General features: G+C 41.1%; 1 protein-coding gene across 3 annotated transcripts; it reads left to right on the top strand.

The window, feature by feature from the left end:
* Positions 1–1361: 1361 nt before the first annotated feature.
* LOC145443697 (chondroitin sulfate synthase 3-like) lies at positions 1362–16588 on the top strand. 3 transcript variants are annotated; one of them, XM_080321638.1, is made up of 8 exons: positions 1362–2086; positions 3742–3920; positions 6956–7208; positions 8136–8295; positions 8355–8592; positions 11915–12081; positions 13011–14111; positions 15574–16588. In XM_080321638.1, exons 1-8 carry the CDS (start codon positions 2046–2048, stop codon positions 15811–15813), a joined length of 2379 nt encoding a protein of 792 aa, XP_080177764.1. In that variant the 5' UTR covers positions 1362–2045; the 3' UTR covers positions 15814–16588. The 3 variants fall into 3 exon arrangements, with proteins under 3 accessions (XP_080177764.1, XP_080177765.1, XP_080177766.1); XM_080321639.1 differs by lacking the exons at positions 1362–2086; positions 3742–3920 and adding an exon at positions 4767–5204 and having other exon boundaries at positions 6474–7208; XM_080321640.1 differs by lacking the exons at positions 1362–2086; positions 3742–3920 and adding an exon at positions 6065–6180 and having other exon boundaries at positions 6232–7208.
* Positions 16589–21892: the final 5304 nt, after the last annotated feature.

Here is a 21892-nt window from a genome sequence, read left to right as displayed (position 1 = left end):
CTGATCAAGCAGTTTAAAGTGGTAAAATCAAATGCATGAATTAATACTGTTTCTTGTAAAATAATGTAGCGTAAAGACACTTGGTATCGATATTTATAAAGCGATGTTTTTCCCGATACACAGACGCATTGAATCGCATCATGTTGCAGTGCCGCTAGCTGACGTAAGTAGACCAAATGTAGAAACCTCTGAGTATTGCTTTCTACATTAGATACCCAATGACTTAAATTCGATACTCATGCGCGCGTTAAGTGCAAAGGCGAGCGAATTGGAATGTCGCGGAATCCCCGTAATCAAATTAATTGAACAATTGTTCGAATAAGGCGTTGCTTCAATTACATCAAACAAATGATGCCGCCCGCATACGTTCTCTCGTTATCGTAATTCGAACCCGTGTCTTCGCTGCAGAGTGAGCTAGTGCGGGGCGGATCGACAAATTCTCTGGTCCGGCTCCGATCCGGTTGTTCAATTCTCTGGTCCGGCTCCGATCCGGCTCCGGCCGTATCCGAAAAAGTACTGATCCGGCTCCAATCCGGTCCGGCCAAAAATGAAAAAGTACGGCCAGAAATCCGGCCCTACTCGGTACGGAGGTTCCGTGAATTGATAAATATGCCTCGTTTATGTTCACACTGGCTTGGAGGTTACTTATGTGTGGTTGGTTGGTAGTTATATAGTTTTAAAAGTCATGCTTATCCATATAAAAGTCATGCTTATCCATAAAAATTCTGGCCGGATCAAAAAAGTAGTGATCCGGCTCCGATCCGGCTCCGGCCGTAAGAGAAAAAGTACTGATCCGGCTCCAATCCGGTCCGGCCAAAATTGTAAAAATCCGGCCGGATATCCAATCCGGCTCCGGTCCATGCTCCGCACTAGAGTGAGCTCACCTTACTGTACGATCAACACTGACATAGACAATAACGATAAGGGGTGGGAGTAGGGAGCGATGTGTATCGAGCAGATATAAATTTCGGCGAAACAGAGTACCAATGAGTACGATTATACCACGCATCGAATCGGTAATTCCGTTCGCACATCAACACAGCGATTGCCAACATCATGATGAGCACGAGGGTTGCATTTGAAACAAAAATCAATTTAAAACAAACATGTTTAAAACAGGACCCTTGTTTGAAACATGATTATATTGTTTTTAGTTTGTTTTGTTTTTCAGCCACGACGTCACGAATATTTACTTGTGACATCACAGTGGATTGACATTGACAGTGCAGTGTAAGATGACGTACGCGGTTCAATTTCCTGAATTGATCCCCGGACGATTTCATTGCACTAAATGAACCCAACGGATTGCTATAGGCCTATCGGTAAATAGTCACTAAATGGTAAACACATTCGCTTTTGTGTGTATTTAAAATCAGGGGGCGTGTGACAAAGCACTCTTAATTAAGGTGGGCGCCACAGAGAACAGGTTGAGTCCACTATTAGACAAATAGTCACACATCAGCAGGAAAAAGTATACCGCTCGCATAATAAGCACGTAGCACAGCTACTTACTATTGTCACTGGTTTAGCATCTTCATGTTCAGAAAAGTTGCCGCGGATTGTTGACAAGAGGCATTTATCGACCCTCTTTTCGAGCAAGAGAACAACTTTAGCCTACCTTGTAAGGCACTTTTATACGAATAAAATTCAGAAAAACTATTCAGCATATACACCAGGAGTGCGACGGCCTTTGGCTACAAATTATTTGGTGTCAAAGGATCGTTGTTTTGACACACAGGGCATGTTATGCATTTGCATACGACCTGGCCTCATACGTGAATACTTTAGATAGCTTTCGCCATTATAGCTTTGCTATTTCCTTCACGTACCCCAGAAAACGAATAACTTTTAATAGACCGAGGTTTTTTCTATTTGACTTGAAATCCAGTGTACGTCTAAATGTTAGAATTTTCCTACACACCCCTAAAAGGTGCGCGGGCCCAGTTTAAGAATCTCAGGACTATACACAGAGTCCTATACGACTGTTCCTTTAGCAGAACACTTAATTTGATTTTTTAGAACCAGATTCGAACCTATAGTTCGACATGGCAAAGTTGAATAGACTGACAAAGAAGTTTGTGTCAAGGTAAGTGCTGCTGATCAACTTATAACTGTTTCTTGACCGTTTTAACGCTTGTACCCCATGAGCTGTTGTGAAATGTTTCCAGTACCCCCTATAACCAGGATTGAAACAGCACTTTGTCACTCCGTCTCCTAACGCTGATATTAGGCCCGCATAAGGTTTTCAGCACGACGTTTGTTGTGAATTTCAAGGACATGAGACTTTCAGCGAAGGTTTCCCAGGATGTCGTGTTTTAGGGTACCGTATCACCGCCGATCTTTTTGCGATGCAGTTTGCTTAGTCACAGGCGCACCGAAACGCCAGTGGTCTTGATGTGTTCTGGGAAGGAAGTTACGGCCGGCGCCGAAATGCCGGTGTGTGATAGTCCCACACCGGCAGGTTTCACACCCCGGACTATAGCACCCCAACTGCCTCAAGCCACCGTTATCTCATAATTGCAAAAAAGGCTGGACTAATTTCTTTAACATTTGTTTTATTTTTAGCCTACCATTGTTTTGTCGAATGAGATGGAATACCAATATTGATCGCAACAATTCTCATGAAAGGGAATCGCGCGATGCGCGAAGATAATTTTCGAGATGAACATTCCCGGCCAATAATATTTTACTTTATGTTGATTTGCAAAATAGTTTAGGTTTGGTTCTCAACCGCCGATCCGCGGATCGGTGCCGTGGCAAGTTTCCTGCCTGCCCGCCAAATAAATCAGAATTTTATATCTCAATTCCAAAATGAAAGAAGTTGAAACGCTCTTCTGTTAACTAGAGAAATTTTCCATCGAATTCTAAATTGATTTAGAAGTTTGGAACGTATTTTCTGCATGGTGTTGTAATAGAGAGTGCCTGGTCTACTTAGGGCGTGCGTCACAATGATGCAATCGTTGTGCAAGAATATTTATAATAATTAGCCTACAACTCGTTTTGGATAAGTTTTACGTGAGAGCTAGAGATACTATAAAGAAAAACGTTGGTAAATTCCGACAGTGCATTTAAGCGACACTTGAGAGTAAGAGAATATAGAAGCTATAGCAAACACTTAAGTGGCATCTCTATCGAACGACAGTGAACAGCCCAATCACTATCTAGTTAGTGGTCTTTAAGAGGGCTTCGCCTTGCAGAAACGCCCATGGGAACCACGTCTAAATGTCTAACAGGCAGCATTAACGAAGTTTCCAATATTAACATTTGAATTGCATATATTTGTTGAAATTAATTAATCAATTTTTATTCTGAGGGTTTAGCGGTCCGCAACATTTGTTTTGAAGTTTTAACGCGGTCCGCGAGGTCAAAAAGGTTGAGAACCACTGGTCTAGGTCATTAAATAACAGCCGGGACTGCATGTGCACTGTTCAGTGTTCAGTGTGCAGAATGGAGAAATAATATTGTTGCTTATGTTGCCAGTCATAAGTCATAACGCGTACTTTGAGACATATTATGTAATGATTATGCTTACAATCAGAAAAATCAGAAACATCCGGGTTGGTCTAATATGGCGGAATGTAATAATTTATCAGACAACTCTACACTAAGGGATATCAGACCTGTCTAAAAAAATTTGATTTAGCAAGGCTGTATCAAATGTAACAGTGGTGCTGTATGTAGGCCTATCTCTGTATATACACGATACTGTCGTAATCCGTATAATATTGAACCTTTTCTTAGATTCGTCGTGAGTTTCGTGGTTGGTTATTCTCTTGGAGTCAATATTATATCCAATTCCAACAATTCGATGCTGAAATTAGTCGAATCATTCCGATGTAGAAGTTCTCCTCGCCTCCAGCTCCGAAGTATGTTAAGGTCGCCAAAAAAGCTTCACGAACCGGACAACGTTTTGTACATTGGTGAGATTCATAATGATGAATATATAGTTGAGAGTCACCGCAATTTAATTGTACGTGATTGGATGATCGCTGCATGTCATGCCTGTACGCATCAAGAAAATAACGTAATGCGGACATTATGTTCCGCAAAAAGCCAAACAGCAAAGCGGTAACCCACAAAACAAGTCAAATACCACACCCCAAACCTCACAGGTCTGCAAACTTGACCCAAGACATTGCAGCGAAACTCAGTGTTGGCGACTTTAACAAAATCAATAGCCTAAATCCTAAAAAATGTCAGCCAGTGAAAATGTAATTATCAGCGGTCTCACCTAGGCGTCTGTAAAAGTGGAAAGTACCTCAAATTTGAACGACTGTGAATTAGGGCTGTTCAAAAATAACTTTTTTTTCGGATTCCAGCCAGTCACTGATTAAATTGTCAGGTTACCCTAAAAAACGCTGCACACCAAATTTGGTTCAATTCTAACAAGTATAGGACTCCGCAGATCCAATTAAAATTTCTAATTTATTATGGAAAATAATAAAAAAAATTCAATTTTTTCTGCCAACCCCATGAAACTGTTGAGCTTTCTTCAAAGACGTTGCAAAACAAATTTGAGTCAATTCCGACCAGTTGAAGCGGAGTTATGTGAGTTTTTCTTTGATAAGTCGCAGATTATCCAATCCACCAATCAAGGATAATCCGAGGATTATCATCGAAAAACTCATAACTTCTACTGGTCGGAATTGACTCAAATTTGTTTTGCAATGTCTTTGAAGACAGCTCAACAATTTCATGAGGTTGGCAGAAAAATTTGAATTTTTATTTTTATTTTCCATAATAAATTAAAAATTGTAATTAGATCTGCGGAGTTCTATAGTTGTTAGAATTGAACCAAATTTGGTGTGCGGCGTTTTTTAGGGTAACCTAACTATTTAAACAGTGACTGGCTGGAATCCGGAAAAAAAGTTATTTTTGAACAGCCCTACTGTGAATCAATCAAGCGATCTATCTATATATAGTTTAGGCATTGTCGTGCTCGGCTATGATTGTTGAACTTCTAGCTAGTAAGTCATAGATAGCACTATGACGCAGGTAATCCATCACATTGCTCTTGAACAAATCAAAAAGAACAATATGGGATCCGTAATTCAGTCTCAGAGGCTCCACTGGAGGTCAAGACGCACGCTCCCCTCATACGATTTGTGATGATACGCCCGTCTTGGCCATGACAGTCACATGCTCCATATAGATTGCAGTATTTAACTCGTTTTATGGGGATGGTGAGAACCTCTAAAACAGTGGTTCCCGACCTTTTTGTCTTCATTCCCCACTTCAGGTTTATTCCGAGCCTTCATTCCCCACCAGGACCGTAAACGCGCGAAGCGCGAACAATTTATATAATTCATGTTTGAATCGGTCAATATGATCGGGAATTGCATATATTTCGCTATTATCCCCTTACCGGTAGAGCTGAGCGAGGTGTGTTGGAAAAGGTAGGACCCCTAAATATGAATTAAACATCTTCGGGCAGACCCGTTGATATATTAACTTCGTTACATGATGCTATTTCGTGACCTCCTATATCTGCTATATCAAAAGATATTGAAATCGCCAAAACTAAACACACGATTTCAAATTGGTATTGCTTTACTAGCAAATAATTTTATCCCTGCGGGATGGCATTTGTCCTGTGGAGTTCAGATCGCCAGGACAGGAACATTCGGCGCCAGCAATTTAGCCGCCTATGGACAATTAAACATGTATGTATATTGTATATATATCGAAGTTTTCGTTCACTACAAGGGCATTCCTTCTCGGCCAAGGTCTTCTCGCTGCTGATGATTCTGACACATATCTCGGAGTCGCATGTTACATGGCTTATAACTTCATATGTCTCGGTGCGTCGTGGCGCAGTAATGACCGACGCCGAAATCTCTATTTCTATAAATTCTACGTATTTTCGTCGGGGAAGTTTATCCAAAAATCAAAATATTAGTCAATAATAAATCGCACGCACAGCGCAAAAGAAATTTGAATAAGTGACATAAATTTCCAAAAAATACTCTATAATTTATGTTACTTCATGAAATCATTTTGAGCTCTTTCGAGCTCGCCCCGCCAATTGGGGGGTTTGGGGTGCGGCAGTTACGGTCTTGTTCCCTACTACCAAACACTTTTGTCATCACCGAGCAGCTATTTGCTGGTTTGACTACACAAGACACACAACCACGCCAGTACGCCAAGACAATCGCCTATAACTGAAACGTAAAACGTATTGTGAACCGATACCAGTAACGCTCAAAATTTCGCGAACGCTAGTACTGGTAGTGCTGGATGCGTTCGTGACGCCATCATTGGAAATCCAGAGTTAAAAATGAGGTTTTGTGAGTACCGCTCAATATAATTTTCGAAACATACATTCCAGGGCAGTTAACTGGTAACGGTAATTGCGGATGTATCTCCGTGAATATGACGATTGTCCTGTAGATAATTTTAAACAAACGCGTCTATTCCCCACCAGAAGCCATTGAATTCCCCACCGTTTGGGAACCATTGCTCTAAAGGGCTAGCGTAGACTCGTAGAGGTATGATCCACAGCTGCAACAGAAATGGGTTGCGGGTTCTAGTCCGACCGAGGTCGTCTCCAGAATTCCTACCCAAGTGTTGGAGGTTTAGGCTCCTCCTCGTCGATCATCATCCGTGTAAGCGGTGTCTTATAAAAGCCTAGAAGTGGGCCGCGCTACAAGTCGGTAGCTACGGAATAAAATGGAGAAAATTGGCCTGGTGTAAATGATCATAGTATAGTCGACAAACACCATAAACAAGCAAACATCACATCGCACCCCTAACTATACCTAAAATCGCTCTTTGCTATACAGTCTGCGCGATATTACCGAAGTAGTAGCTGTCAATAATCCAAGTCCGATCGGTGCCGTTAGCGAATCAATTGATTGCGTATGACTTCCTTGCATACGTGTTATGCGCGTGCATTATTTCTGTGACATCCTACGCCATGTCTTTTTCATACACGGATCAAACCTTCACACTTCAGGAATAATGTCCACCAACCACAATATGAATTCCCGAGTTGCCGCCATACTGGATACGTGGGCACGACACCCCAAAGTGAAGGTGCAAGTTTTCGCTAACACAAACCAAGAATCACGTACTGGTGATGGATCCGTGAACATGATACGGAATGGAGTAAGCGTGGTATCTCTGCCAGGAGTCGCAGATGGGTCATACCCACCGCAAAGGAAAAGTTTCACGATGTTCAAATTCATGCACGACAATTACCTCGAAAAGTGCGTAAGACGAGTTGGTGTTGAACAGCTTATATAATGAAAACTTGCCCTGACTTCGTATCAATTATTATTTATCATCATCTGCGCGGCATTGTAACAAAGTGATTCACATGGATCCGCATCACGCCGTCGGCAGTATATAATAGTCAATAATTCTAATCACGACTCAATAACCCTTCTTAGATAATTCTCACTACTGTGTAGGGTTACCATACGTCCTCCTGTAGGAGGATTTATCCTACATTCTCGGCTTTTTGAAAATGTCCTCCGAGAACGCCCAAACGTCGTCCATTTTGGCAATTCGTCCTCCTTTACAGCGTTTAGAGCTAAGATAGTGGGTAGAGTCGAGTGAAAATGGGTATTAATGACGCTAAATAGGAAACTCGTGGTTCGAACGAAAGTGACGACCTTTTTTAGTCAACCAACGGACAATGTGAAATAAAAAGTGTATTTCTGGAGTTGAGCTTGAAAGTTGATCATTTTTTTTCAATTCAACCGACCACGAGGTGGGGAAAATTTACCATTTTTTTTGGATTTTCCTCCGGTATTTTAATTCTGAAAAGTGTCCTTTCCCGATTACAAAATACGTTAACCCTACTATACTGTGAGTCTGTGACCCTGTAATGCTGTGTCTGCAATTCCCAAGCGATTTAGCAATCTCTTTCCAGTCAGAGATTTGTTATTTATCAACCCAAAACCGACTTTATATCTCCAACTTGCAATATATTAATAATGACTCCATAATTCCAGTAGGCCTACCCATGAACAGGCTATCGATCCAGAATATGCATATTGCTTATAGCCGATGTATGATATTTCTCTTAGCTTATCCCGGGGATATATAGAACTATCGGAGTTTTATGTATCCCCGGCTCAGCCTCGCATCCGCACAACCATCTTCAAACAAATGTTGTCGTTTCTGTACAGATTCCACTGGTTTGTCCGAGTAGATGACGATGCCTACGTCAAAATAGAGGAGCTGCTGCAATATCTGAGCAAAATCAATTCCAGCGAAATCTTCTATCTCGGTCACCCAGGCTATGGGAAGCACGCGGAAGACTATTTGTTCGGAGAAAACTACTGTATGGTATGTTGAAATTTCTTAGCGCGCTGCAATGTGTCAGCGATAACTGATTGTCTATTTAGGGTGGAACTGGCATTGTTATGTCAAGAGAAACCCTGCGTCAAGTCGGGCCTAAGCTTTCGGAATGCATACGACAAATGTACACCGAACACGAAGACATAGAGCTTGGACGCTGCGTGCGGAAAGTCACGGGCGTCAGCTGTTCGTCAGCGTGGGAAACATCCAGCGTGTTTTACCAGAATTTCGGCGAGAAGCGAAGCTACGACGACAATATCGAAGAAATATCTGAACGGAAAAGAGGTGGGCCTATCGGTACTATAGAATTCTAATCATTGTGAAGTGACAATCGTACCGCCGAGCTAATAAATAATATTTATCCAATGATTGATAAATGAGTAAATTGAAACTCAACTGCTACTTTTATTAGCAGCGTTTTCTCTCTCGGCCTTTGTCATGGGATCACATCGGTGAATAGGTGCAATTTATAATACTCTATACCAGGGCTGTAATCAAGTCACCAGGTTCTGATTCACAAGTCAATCTTACTTTTATAGTTTTGGCTCGAGTCAATTGGAGTCATTTTCAACTCACGACCGATTCAAGCCTGCGTCCAAGCATTGACGTAGCCAAGTATGGGGCAAAAGGGGAAATCACTCCCAAAAATCTTTTGAAATTTTTTGCGAATTAAAGGTTGAGTATTTTTGAGCAAATTCATTCAATTTGAAATTTTCTTCGCGAAGCGAGCGCGATACGGAGATATCTAAAAGTTCTAGATATCCCTGACGCGATATATATAGTGTCGATAGATTTTTAATTGTTGTGTACCCGCCCCCAGATAAATAAAATGATAAAATAAGCCTAATAAAATTTACATGATGCAGAGAAGTATATATAACGGTATTCGTGTGCATGTGCTGCGTTCTGTTGCGGGACTATTAGGCAACATATTTTGGCGCCAAAAAGAGATACAAAGGCAGACAAGGTTTCGGCCAACACAATGTGCGATCCCAGAAAGATCGACGGCGATAGAACCGTGGCCGAATATCGCGCCGGATGGCCCTGTCTTTGCAACCTGAGTCCCACGGCACAAATGCGACCAACAGAGTGAAATATTGCGCGCTGTAAATAAATGCAAATTTGGAATCGTGCGCGTCTCAAAGAAGTTTTATCCTATATTTTTTCTATGACTTGTCAGAGATCCTTTGAGTTGCGACAACTTTCGCCGGAGGTCAGGAAATGACAGCATCCTTCAGGCAGTCATTAATTACAATTGGCTCGCCTGCGTTCACCCTCCAGAGACTGATGGATATAGTGTTACCGCATAGGGCTCTTCAACCGGGTGTATCGTACTAGGGCTATAGGTTACCATGATGTTTGAAGGGTGTACCACTCGGGCGGGGTGTACTGCGGTGTACCAGATTCGCATTACAATGGACATATAACTATATCATCACAGTAATTAGGCAAGTTGCTTCAGTACAGGTTGACCATATGTGCAATATCGCGCAATGTTCATTTCAACTGTACGCATCAGGTTGTAAATGCGTACCTACTTTCGTATACGGCCGCATATGCACCAGTAAAATCGTAATTATAATTGTACGGCCGTCTACACATACCGTATTTGTATTAGCGTGTGTTGGCGGCCATCAATTCGACTTAAAAATTTTAGCATAGCGCGATTCAGGGTGACTTGGATTTTTTGTTTTTAATAAAATAGTGTGATTGCAATCTGAGCACCACCGCATAAATACGAAACGGATAAGAAAGTGATGCGCTCCATAGAGAAATACCCAGTTGGAATCGTGTGTGTCTGACGAATGACGGTTTTCTAGTACGTTTGAGCGATTCCAATATATTGTAGATATACCGACAATCCTGATGGGTGATCAAGAAATAACAACATGCAACAAAGTGATTAACAAAACCGGAAGATGCAACATCAATAATTTTGTGACCAAAAGTTTTAAAGACCTCCTCCAGCAACTCTACCGGCTAACATGATGACATGGGCTTAGAATGGATAAATACTTTACAGAAATAATATGTGACACTACCAATATTATCGACGAAATTCATTCTGGGGTTGACTGCGCGCGACTGTTATGCGAATTTCAATAACTTTTCCTAGCAATAATACTTGCGATTGGGATACATATGTAGTAAGCCTGTGGGGTGTTCTGCTTCAATTATAAACTCGAATACACAAGGAATAGCTGAAGATAATAGTGAAGTACGGAACACCACAAGGAGTCTCCGCGGTGCGAAGTTTAACATGAGTATTAGGGCTCTTCAAAAATGACTTTATTTTCTCAAATCGTACTGGCTATACTTGATAAAATTGTTACGTTACCTAATTTAAGCCTACACACAAAATTTGGTTCAATTCCAGCCAGTAACCGCTTTGCTACCGGAGAAGAAAGTGTCTATTTATTATATAAAAATAAATAATAAAAAAAAATGAAAAATTTCTGTTCACCCCATGAAAATGTTAGGCCGTCTATAGCAGTGGTTCCCAACCTTTTTCGACCCATCGCCCCCTTTTCAAGGTCAACACCGATCATCGCCCCCCAAATTTTGTGCACCGATAATTGGGCATACAGGCTGTAATCACCGGCGGGTTGACTAAAAAAAAAAAAAAAAAAGGTCATCTTTCTCTGCTCAGAGCTGAAAATAACGTTTTTTCTCTCCGAATGGCTAGGTGGATGACTAAAAAAAAAAGAAAAAAAAAAAAAAAAGGTCAGCCGTTTTGACGCGTCATCACCCCCCTATCGCCCCCTTCGCTATTTTCGCCCCCCGTCGCCCCCTTTGTCCATTTTCGCCCCCCTATCGCCCCCTTCGTAATTTTCGCCCCCCTAGATCGCCAAATCGCCCCCTGGGGGGCGATATCGCCCACGTTGGGAACCACTGGTCTATAGAAACGATGCTCACCAAATTTGGTTCAATTCCAACCAGTGGAAGCGGCGTTATTGTCGTCGAAAAATTTGGATTTGAATAAAATACTATTTACGGTGACCGATTCTTTGTTTATTTATTATAGCTGTGCTCACCGTGAATACTATTTTATTCCAATCAAAAGTTTTCGACGGCAATAACTCCGGTTCCACTGGCTCGAAAGGGGGTCCAAAATTATTTCATAAATTAATATAAGTTTATAGAGTAATTTTGGTAGAATCATTCACCTTGAAAATTTCTTCGCGCGATTCAATGTACATGTCTTGATTTTGCTATGAATAGGCTACCCTAACCGCGAAAATAAAATTAGGCACTTCGGCGCCGAAAATTACCGAGTAGCCGTGAAATGGGGGTCTGGAGAGCGAAGAAACCCGAGAAGTTCGGTATATCACCCTATGAAGGCCTAAGACCAATGCAAGGAACAATATTTTTGACCAAATTTAACCAGCATTTTATCAAGTCATTATAACCCTGTTTTAAACTTCCCATAACATTGACCAATAACTTTTTTGATATACGTTCCCTCCTTTGCCGGTTTTGGAACTATTTATTCCTTCCATCATCACGAAAATTAAGTAAATTACGAATAATAGTAATAGGGTGATTATCACCTTGTTCTATATGAAAACTCAGTAAGAAATAATTGATATTATAAATGTTGTTTCAGCTGCTGGGCTGACTTTTCATGCAAACAAGGATCCGAAGCATCAGCACAAGCTGCACATATCAATTCTGTCGGATCAGATTAGTAATTTGTTATTGAAGATCACCAGAATGGAAACTGAGTCAAAGAAAATGTCAAGCCTGCTCGTGAATAGAACATTTGATTACAAGGTACGAACTTCTCGCACTCCAGCCGGTCGGGTAACTGCGTGCTTTATGTAATCGCAGTGCACATGGTTGTGCGTACGAAAATAAGAGTGTCTCCTGCACATATTTATTTATAAATTATTCTAAGTAATAATTCGGAAAATTTAACCTGTTTGTGTCGCTTTTCGTCATTCTACGATATAGTCGCAGCAATGAACATGGCAATTAGAGCATTTCTCAAACCTGATTGATAAACAGGACTATATACGAGACACCTCGTTGCAATCTTATTTTTACAAACTACATATTTGAGTAGGCCCCACTTTTCCGACTTTTCGATCTCTACTTTCCTCTTGAAGCTTTGGTGTGTATTGAAAGTCTCTGCGTGTATAGTTGTCGTAATCAATCACAGTATTGATCTCCGTTATTCACTGCTGCAGTATCTTATTCTTCGTAATAAGAATTTCCAATTTCGAAGACCCATGACCACACCACACTATTTGCTGAATTTTATCGACACGGACCAGACAGTTTCTGTATCCAAATCTAGAATAGGAGAGCCACACTATAGGATTGGATTGGGATTCTTAGTTCAAGTAATATGACTTAAAACGGATCCGAAAAGTCGTGATGAATATACCATTTGAACGTTTTAAATTGCCAAGTAAATCGGAACTTTAAATGAAAATGTCGTCACCGAGTATGAAATTGAAAATTCCTCTGGAATGATCTTTAGGTATAATATACCCAGCGATATGTTCTCACCTGATATTAATTGATGATGAATTTTGGTAACAATCAGTTGATCACACAATTGATATCTCCGTTATTTATTTGAGTAGTATCGAAGGCTGTCGTTGCTTTCCCTTTCAACGGAATATAGTCTTGGAATATGTTATTGCTACTCTGAATTATTCAATTATGATTACAACATTCAACAAAATTTCGTTCAGGCATGGAATTCGCACGGAGAATGTATATGGGATGCGATTACACAACAAAACAAATACTCGACCGTTTCCGCTATGGTTCGAAGCATACCTACTACAATTAAAGAATCCGCGGTACGAAGCCTGGACATAACCATATCGTATTTATGCGAACAATATAAAATCATTTGTTCAAACGTCGACGAAATAGCCATGACTCACGCGAGATATCACGTCAATCCGCTCACATCAGCGGACATGATAGCGAAGCTCAAACTACGTGTGATCGAGGACGTGATAAAGAAAAACATATACATAGGAAATGTGTACTTTCGTCAATCTTTTTCGGGAACCATAGCATACATGAATGAGCCATATGATATAAATATCCAATCAATCGCAGGAAATATCAGAGAACTGGGCAATATACCACCGTCGCATGGAATTGAGATAGGACCATCTGCCAGAATCAATTTCGTCATGGCGTTAAGCGGAAGACCTGACAACTTAAAACGCTTTCTAGTGAACTTCGACATTGCCTTCTTATCCCCCGGGGAAGACGTCAGCCTTACTATAGTATATTTCCCGGGAAGCACCCCCGCATCAAAGAAAGAAACAGACCAGATCATAAACGCCGATGAAAAACATCTCAACAACAATACCTCGTCAGTGATGTCAGGCATTGATTTTGTGCTGTTACATCTACGTGCTTTATCTGAAAAATACCCGAACGTACCTCTGTATTTGATCCCTGTCGGACATGGACTGCCTTTTTCGCGAGGGGCAGGCCTGCAGATTGGCGCGGAAAGCATTCCGCTCGATGAGATTATATTCTTTTGTGACGTGGACTTGATATTCAGATCGGAAATATTGTTTCATATCCGGCGGGCGACAATCAGAGGAGAACAAGTGTATTACCCGACTTTTTTCAGTCAGTACGACCCCAAAATCGTCCATTTGTACCGCCGGGGCAGGCCATCAGATTCCTCATTCTATTACGAAGAAATGACTGGATTTTGGAGAACATTCAGTTATGGAATGGTCGCTATGTACAAGAGTGACTTTTTAAAAACGGGTGGATATGATCTTTCAATACGAGGATGGGGACTAGAAGACGTGAGAATGGTGAGTATGGTTTGAGTAAAGTTTGGATAATTGCTGATAATATCGCGATTAAATTTGTATGGAGATCCCACATCACCAAAACTATAAAATCCTAAACTAATTCAGCTACAAATGCATGCATACATAAAAAATGGCGTCAAAATAATCACTGAGCCATATCTAGCTACAGTGATTTCACCATAGTGTCCTAAATGGTGTGGACACAGTGAGATTGAACGGCTCACTGCATTTGGGTTAGGTCAGTGGTTCCCAACGTGGGCGATATCGCCCCCCAGGGGACGATTTGGCGGTCTAGGGGGGTGAAAATAACGAAGGGGGCGATAGGGGGGCGAAAACGGACGAAGGGGGCGATAGGGGGCGAAAACAACGAAGGGGGCGATAGGGGGGATGGTGCGGTAAAACGGTTATATTGGAGTCGGGACCGTAACTACCGCACCCCAAACCCCCCAATTGGGGGTGGGGGGCCAAAATCGAAGGAAGCCCAAAATTATTTCGTGAATTAACATGAATGATGGAGTAATTTTTTAGAAATTCATGCGACTTTATCAAAACTTTATCGCGCTGTGCGCGATTTAATGTTTTCTTGTATCTTGATGTTGGGCTCCCCGTCACCCAACAAAAATACGCGTGATTTATGGAAATGGGAGACTTCGGCGTCGGGCATTACTGCGCCACGACGCACCAAGACATATATGAAGATAGAGGCCATGTAACGTGCGACTCCGAGAAGTGTGCCGGAACGATCAGCAGCGAGAAGACCTTGTGCTGACCGAAAACTTCGATATATATAAATATATGTTTAATTGTCCATAGGCGCCTCAATGGCTGGCGTCGAACGTTCCTGTCCTGGCGACCTTAACCCTACATGACAAATGCCATCCCGCAAGGAAAAAATTATTTGCCAGTAAAGAAATACCAATATGAAATCATGTGCGTCTTTTAGTTTGTTATGTTTTGACGATTTCCATATCTTCTGACATAGCAGATATAGGAGGTCACGAAATAGCATCATGTAAAGAAGTCAATATGACAACGATTCCGTCCGAATATGTTTAATTATTATTTAGGGGTCCTACCTTTTCCAAGATACCACATCGACCATATTGGCCCTGCCCACTGGCTGAGGGGGGTCTGGGGTTTAGTTTTTATCACCCCATGGGGTCAAAGACCAACGTTTTTTTTCGGGGGGGGGCTGACGAAGTGCTGTTTATCGGTTCCCAATATTTGGGGGGCGATGATCGGTGTGGAGCTTCAGAAGGGGGCGATGAGTCGGAAAAGGTTGGGAACCACTGGGTTAGGTCATACTTTCCATTTGTCCAAAGGCAACTTTACGGCTGACCGGCTTTTAGACCAGCTTACCGAGCGCTGAATTTGATAAAATCCTGTGCTGGTTACATCGCCCTAGCCTAATGCATCTCATTGATGCAACAACATAATTCGTGACAAACGATCCTTTTTCCAGTGCGACGCCGTTTTGCAAAAAGCAAAGTTACGAATATTCAGAGCAAACGAGCCGGCCATGGTGCACATATACCACGACAAAGATTGCCCGCAAGATTTAGCTCCCGCGCAAAGGAAAGCCTGCCAGAATTCGAGAGCTCAGCACTTCGGTCCGCAGACTCTCATGTATTACTTATGGCAAGACAGAAAGGCTGTGGCGCGACGGCGTGGAGACGAACGAACCCGCCGTCGAGAGGGATAACGCGTAGCACTTGCGAATGCATGATCACAGTTACTAAGGCCTCATGAGTAAGCCTAATAGGGCGCCATGATCTCGAGTAGTATTCGAACCTGAATCCGTTAGTGATTCTACGGATTCGAGTCGAGAAGGGAGAGATGATGTCTTCGAGTACTGGCCACTAAGATGAGATAATTTATCAACGAAAATTACAGAATATATAGTATTTTCCACTGTGGAATCTTCGAAACCTCGATTGGTGGCATCGCAGAATACCAAACGTGTAGCCTATAGCACAGTGATTTTCAACCGCCGATCCATGGCAAGATTCCTGCCGGTCAGCCAAACATTTTAGACGCTTGTCCAATAATCAGAAAAATAAAACATCAAATTAGAAGTTTGTTGCGTATTTTTCTCCGTGGTGGCGTAATCGAGAGTTCATGGCATACGACCGTACGTTATGCGTACGTCACAAATAATGGTGCACGTTTTGTACGAACCTGCTTAAAAGTGGCCTGCAACTCGTTTCGGAGAAGTTATATGTGGAAGCTTAGAAGACTTTTAAACTTCATTAAATTCCGACTGCGTCACCAAGTGATACTTATCAATATGATAGATGCTGTACCAAACAGCAAAGTGCCATTTCTTTCATAGATACCAAACAAATCACAATCAAGTTAATGGCCTTTAACAAAATTTTGCGAGCTTTACCTCAGAGAAACTTCAATAGAACGACGTATAAATGACTATAATCAAACAAATGAAATTCAATGTGAATAAAATGAAGTTTCAAATATTACATTTGAGTTGAATACATTTGTTGTAATTGAATTTAGCGTCAACTTGGATTTCTGAAGTCTCGCCGCCCCGCAACATTTGTTTTGAAGTTTTACCGGTCCGCGAGGTGAAAAAGGTCGAGAACGAGGAACCACTGGCCTAGCACAAAAATGCACACGTTAGTGGTAATGCAATTTCTGTGACGTCGTGTTCACCCACGGCATTGTCCCAAAGTGCAATAAAATGGGAATAGTCGAAAACATACTAAATTATCTATAATGTGATGCTGCGCTATATTCTTCGTAGTAGCATAAAAGGTACATTTTGAACTTTCCCCGTCTTTCATGCTGTTCTGACGTCATAGTGAGTGATGATCGAATACTTGAATCGACTGGAAGCAACTTGATACGACGATGACGGCAATAGCGAAAGAAAACTCGCCCAATTGGCCAATAACTATACTGAGATGAGGACTATGTTCCCTCTCTGACCACAGCAATTGCCATGACGAGGGTTGGTGTTGTTGAATGCACAATTGCACATTGCTCAATAATGAAAATCGCCACGTGCAGAGTAAAGACAGCGCAAGCGCATGCATAGTCAGGTAAGGTAAGCCGTAGCGAATGAAGACAGTGCGCACGTTAAGCACTACCTCTTGCTTAAAACATCTTATCCTAAAGTGTCACATGCTGATATGGCAACGAGCTACTGTATCACTAAGCATTAGGGATGGTGTGAACCTCTGAAAGGTTCAGGTTCGTGTGAACGCGAACCTTTTTGAAAGGTTCTGTGTGAACACGAACGTGAACGCCATGACGTCACGTGACGTCATATTGCTAATTCCAACCCTACATTTCAGTGAAGTGATATATATTAATGTACGTACACGATACCTAGCGACGACTCGGGGCACATAGCCACAATTATGAAGTACATACTGACTTTTTAAACGTCGCCAAATGTATCAACTCGATGGAGCAATCAAATGATATAATAATCACATAAAGTCACTATCTTCCGTCACTTTGTCAACAATTTCGACGAGGACTTGCAAGGGAATGTAAGCTTACGCCTTAACGGTCTAGGCAAGACCGGACAATGTATTCGGCGTCAGAGTGTTACTCCATTGATATTGAGCTGAGTGTAAAACGGCGTTTGACCCATTAACAAGTTATACATCCGTAGCCAACACCTCAATCGCACGGATTTGGTTTATATGATACAATAAACATAGGAAATCGAGATGGACACCGTACGCTTGCTAGATTTTTTGCATCAGACAGCGATATCAATTCCAGTGATTGGTTGAATAAGCATCATTCGCTGACTGCCTACATGTAGCGTATTTCGCTGTTGATGTTATGTGATTGTGGGTCAAGCTCACAGCAGAGAGTCACTAAATATACACAAACAGAAAACTGGATATTTCGAGAAAACTTTTGTAACAAACCAGGTGAAATCTTTGAGATTGTCAAGGTGCATGTTCGTTTAGTGTTGATTTGTTATGCTGCTATCACGATGCATAGAGCGACCCGCAGTAGAAATGCTATAAATTTCAACGAAAGATGCTATAATGACGTGAAAATTGTATTAGGCCTATACATGAAAAAGGTTCACAGTGCAGAACCTACCAAGGTTCGTTTGTGAACGTGAACCTCGAAATTTCCGAGGTTCACACACAGAACGCGAACGTGAACCTCACGTTCACACCATCCCTACGTAAGCATAAATAAGTCATTGCCATTCGCAACTACAATATAATCTCTCCGAGAGCGATTTTAACACTTCTGCATAAAGGCGCGTGCCAGAATGAAAGTCGTTGATGATTTTCGGTCGGTGTTTCGCGAAAGATCGTCAGATCGCTAGTTTGACGATATCGTAGTACCGACTGCAACGCGACGTAATCAACAATTCCTTTATGGAGGTGGTTACATCAACTAACACTACCTCCAATCTTCCTCCGTGACTTTGCTTCACTTTCTCGGTAACAAACAGAATTACGTTCCGGTCATGTCTGCATTGCAGACATACGCACAGTGCACACTGCACAGTAGGCCTATATCATTGGCGCAGCCACACTTTGTTGTAATTACAATACCGAATAGATACGTTTGCAAGACCGATCTAATTATGGATGAATTCCAGTGATTACTTCACTTATAGTCGGGATTTATACGCTGCAGCTTTCCATTGAACATTATGACTTCGAAAATATGTGAAAATGGCCACATAACGAACCGCTGGTTATGTATGCTTGTTCAATGTTCATGGACAATTGGACATTTTAACATGCGAAAATTCAGTTTGTGACTGCTGAGCATATGGGTTGAAAGTCGGGCTAGACACAAGGGTATGACCAACCAATTTCCTGGCCACGGCAGCTTTTCGATTCCTTTTATAGCGTACGGCCGCATTCCATCGGACGGCAATCGTAATAATGTGCCACCTGGACGCCAAATACCAATGTTTTTATTAGCTGCTTGGTAACTTCACATTGCGGACAGCCCTTCGTGGCTTCTGTGCCATACCCATTTTCTAGTGAAATATCTTGCGCATGAAAATTTATAATTGTAGAAGCAGAACGCTCCATCTCATCAACAGGGGTGCGTCATTCTCGGGCAGAAAAGGACTCGCACGACTAGGGTTCCATTTAAAGCAAACGGTGTTTTAAAACACCTTGTTTAAAACATGTTTTAAACAGTGTTTTTAAAAAAAGCCTTATTAAAAATTGTGTTTTTATAAGTTGTAAAATTATACCATAATTGTGTAAATACTTCAGAAAAAAACATGTTGTATGAGCCTACGGACAATTACCAGCCGATGTAGCAGACGTATATCGATATGGGATAGTTGGAACACTCAAAATAGTCGGTTCGATAGCAATAGTACTTATATATATATATATTTGTACCCTATATTTTCAATTATCAATGCCAATCCACTATGACGTCACAATTGAATATCCGTGACGTCACGTCTTAAGAAAACATAACAAACAATAAAAAACATGTTTTAAATTAGGGCCTTGTTTTAAACATGTTTGTTTTAAATCGATTTTTGTTTTAAATGCAACCCTACGCACGACACTTTTTGGCATCGTTATTTGTGAGCACTATCCTCCGTCGCATTTCTAGATTGATTTTTCGAGGTATCGTTCCGGATAATGTCGAATTCAAAGAATTCAATACAATTTCGACAGCTTCATTGGGCACATTTCTAGAAGAATTTGAACTGTAGCTCAGGAATTATACCTAGTAACGACAAAAGGTGAAAGTACATTACGATCGGACCACAAGCTGTTGAAAAAACACCCTACAAACCATAAAACCAACAAACCCCAGTAACGGTGAACTCCGGACTCATGCAATTATTTATATCGGCTTACTATATACGCACCGAAATTATTGGAATTCATTCTCTAGTACCACAAAATTAATGATATTGCGTGAAAAAAATGTCTTGTTCTTGTGAAAAAATGTTTCTTGTACGAATTTCGCTTGTAAGCAATTTAGTGCAGTTTCTCGAAAGGTCCCAGAAATAGTCTGCCATAATATATTCATCTCATCTGCCCTGATATTTTTCTCTTGTTGCCTTAATGTCTTGGTGGAACCTTTTCCCTTGCTAATCCCTCTAATCAACAAGATGATCAGGAAATATATCAAAATGCCTGAGCAGTAAGTGAACTTTAAGGTTCATGTGTGCTCCAAGTTTTCCATATGCAGATACCAATTTTCGGATCATCTGTTTGTAGTTGGGTGCTATATGATCTTCCAAAGAGTAATATTTACTACATCCTAGAAGCAATTCCATGTACTGAGCTCCTTTTCCAAATATGAAATTGGGATTTTCCACCATTATTCGAATCTGAGGTCCATCAAAGATACCAGGTTTTACCTTCTCGTTTGATAGGGATACTAGGTATCCCACTTTGTTGTCTCAGCGAAAAATTATTCATTTACAATGCAAAAGAGATCAGATGAATATGAGTATTGTAGTTAAGCTTTCAAAGTACAAATTTGATAGCTTTATACTCCTCTATGACCAATAGGTAGAGGAGAAAATACATTTTTGTTGCGTAAAAGTACAATTTTTAGGCTTGGCGAACTGCTTTTTTGAAAAACAAAGATCTCGCATCAAGTCATGTTAATTGAGGGAATGCTGAGAACAACGTGAGGGTGCTTCATATCGTCAATTATATATTTATGCCCAGTACAATAGTAGAACAAGGTCCGATTTACATCCTACCATGTGAAAATTCAGGAATGAATGCAGTAATTTTGGGCTTTTTATGAGCATAAGAATGTTTTAAACTATAGAGCCAATCCGTCAAAACTAATGTGATATATCATCAACCATGAAAACCCCAGAAACGACTCCTAGATGTTCTGCCCAAATAAAATCATTTTGCTGGTCAGTGTAATCACACATAGATACAAACTGGTATCTTGTGATCTCCCATCAGGATTGTGGGTATATTCAATATATATTCGACTCTCCCAGGCGTACCGGAAAAAGCTTTTTTTCGTGACACGAACGTGATTCCCAATTGGTATTTCTTGGTGGGGCACATCCGTTCTTTCCCCTGCGGTTCGCACGTGTACTGCGGGTCTCATATCGCAAGGACGCTACTACACAAATCACGCCGCACTTAAAAATTTTACGACGAAGAAAAATCTTTCAAAAATTTTGGATCCAATCCGTGAATTCGATTGTATGTTGATTGCCGCCAACACATACTAAATAAATTAGAGAGAGAGAGAGAGAGAGAGAGAGAGAGAGAGAGAGAGAGAGAGAGAGAGAGAGAGAGAGAGAGAGAGAGAGAGAGAGAGAGAGAGAGAGAGAGAGAGAGAGAGAGAGAGGTGAGAGAGAATTCTTTAGTTCGCCAACCATGAAATGTACTATAGGCGCTCTTCACAAACATCCACTTCCAATAGTAGGCCTACATATATTTAACTTTTCCTCACTATATTTTACACGGTATAAACTGGGAGACTCGATTTGACCGAAGTCTTCAAGGCCGGAGTCACCCAAGCATATTTGGCAGTATTATTATTAATATGAATCAATTTATTCTCTAAGTCGAATAGCACAGTAACGAGTAACGAAATATACAAAAGTAAACAAAAGACAGCAACACTAGTAAAGGACGGCTCTCATTGTTGACAGTGTGATCAGAAAATAACAATTTGACCCATGTACACAGTGGTAATATTATTGTAGCATATAAGATGAAACAAAACAACAATAGACGTTTTTCAAAATACATCACTGTGTTCGTGAGATATATTCTTTGTACTTGGATACGATGAATTTGTAATAGAGCGCT

This window comes from Botryllus schlosseri, chromosome 7 (genome assembly GCF_051294905.1).
Source record: "Botryllus schlosseri isolate E-star chromosome 7, Bs_hap1, whole genome shotgun sequence".
NCBI classification, from domain to species: domain Eukaryota; kingdom Metazoa; phylum Chordata; class Ascidiacea; order Stolidobranchia; family Styelidae; genus Botryllus; species Botryllus schlosseri.
Note: the sequence above shows the minus strand (reverse complement) of the source record. Positions and strands in the feature narration are given on the sequence as shown.

Bases quoted from the DNA above. Each gene is read 5' to 3' on its own strand.
- LOC145443697 (XM_080321638.1), top strand. From the start codon at position 2,046: ATGGCAAAGTTGAATAGACTGACAAAGAAGTTTGTGTCAAG. The intron at 7,209-8,135 runs GTGCGTAAGACG...GTTTCTGTACAG, and splicing joins CACGACAATTACCTCGAAAA to ATTCCACTGGTTTGTCCGAG. The intron at 14,112-15,573 runs GTGAGTATGGTT...TCCTTTTTCCAG, and splicing joins GACTAGAAGACGTGAGAATG to TGCGACGCCGTTTTGCAAAA.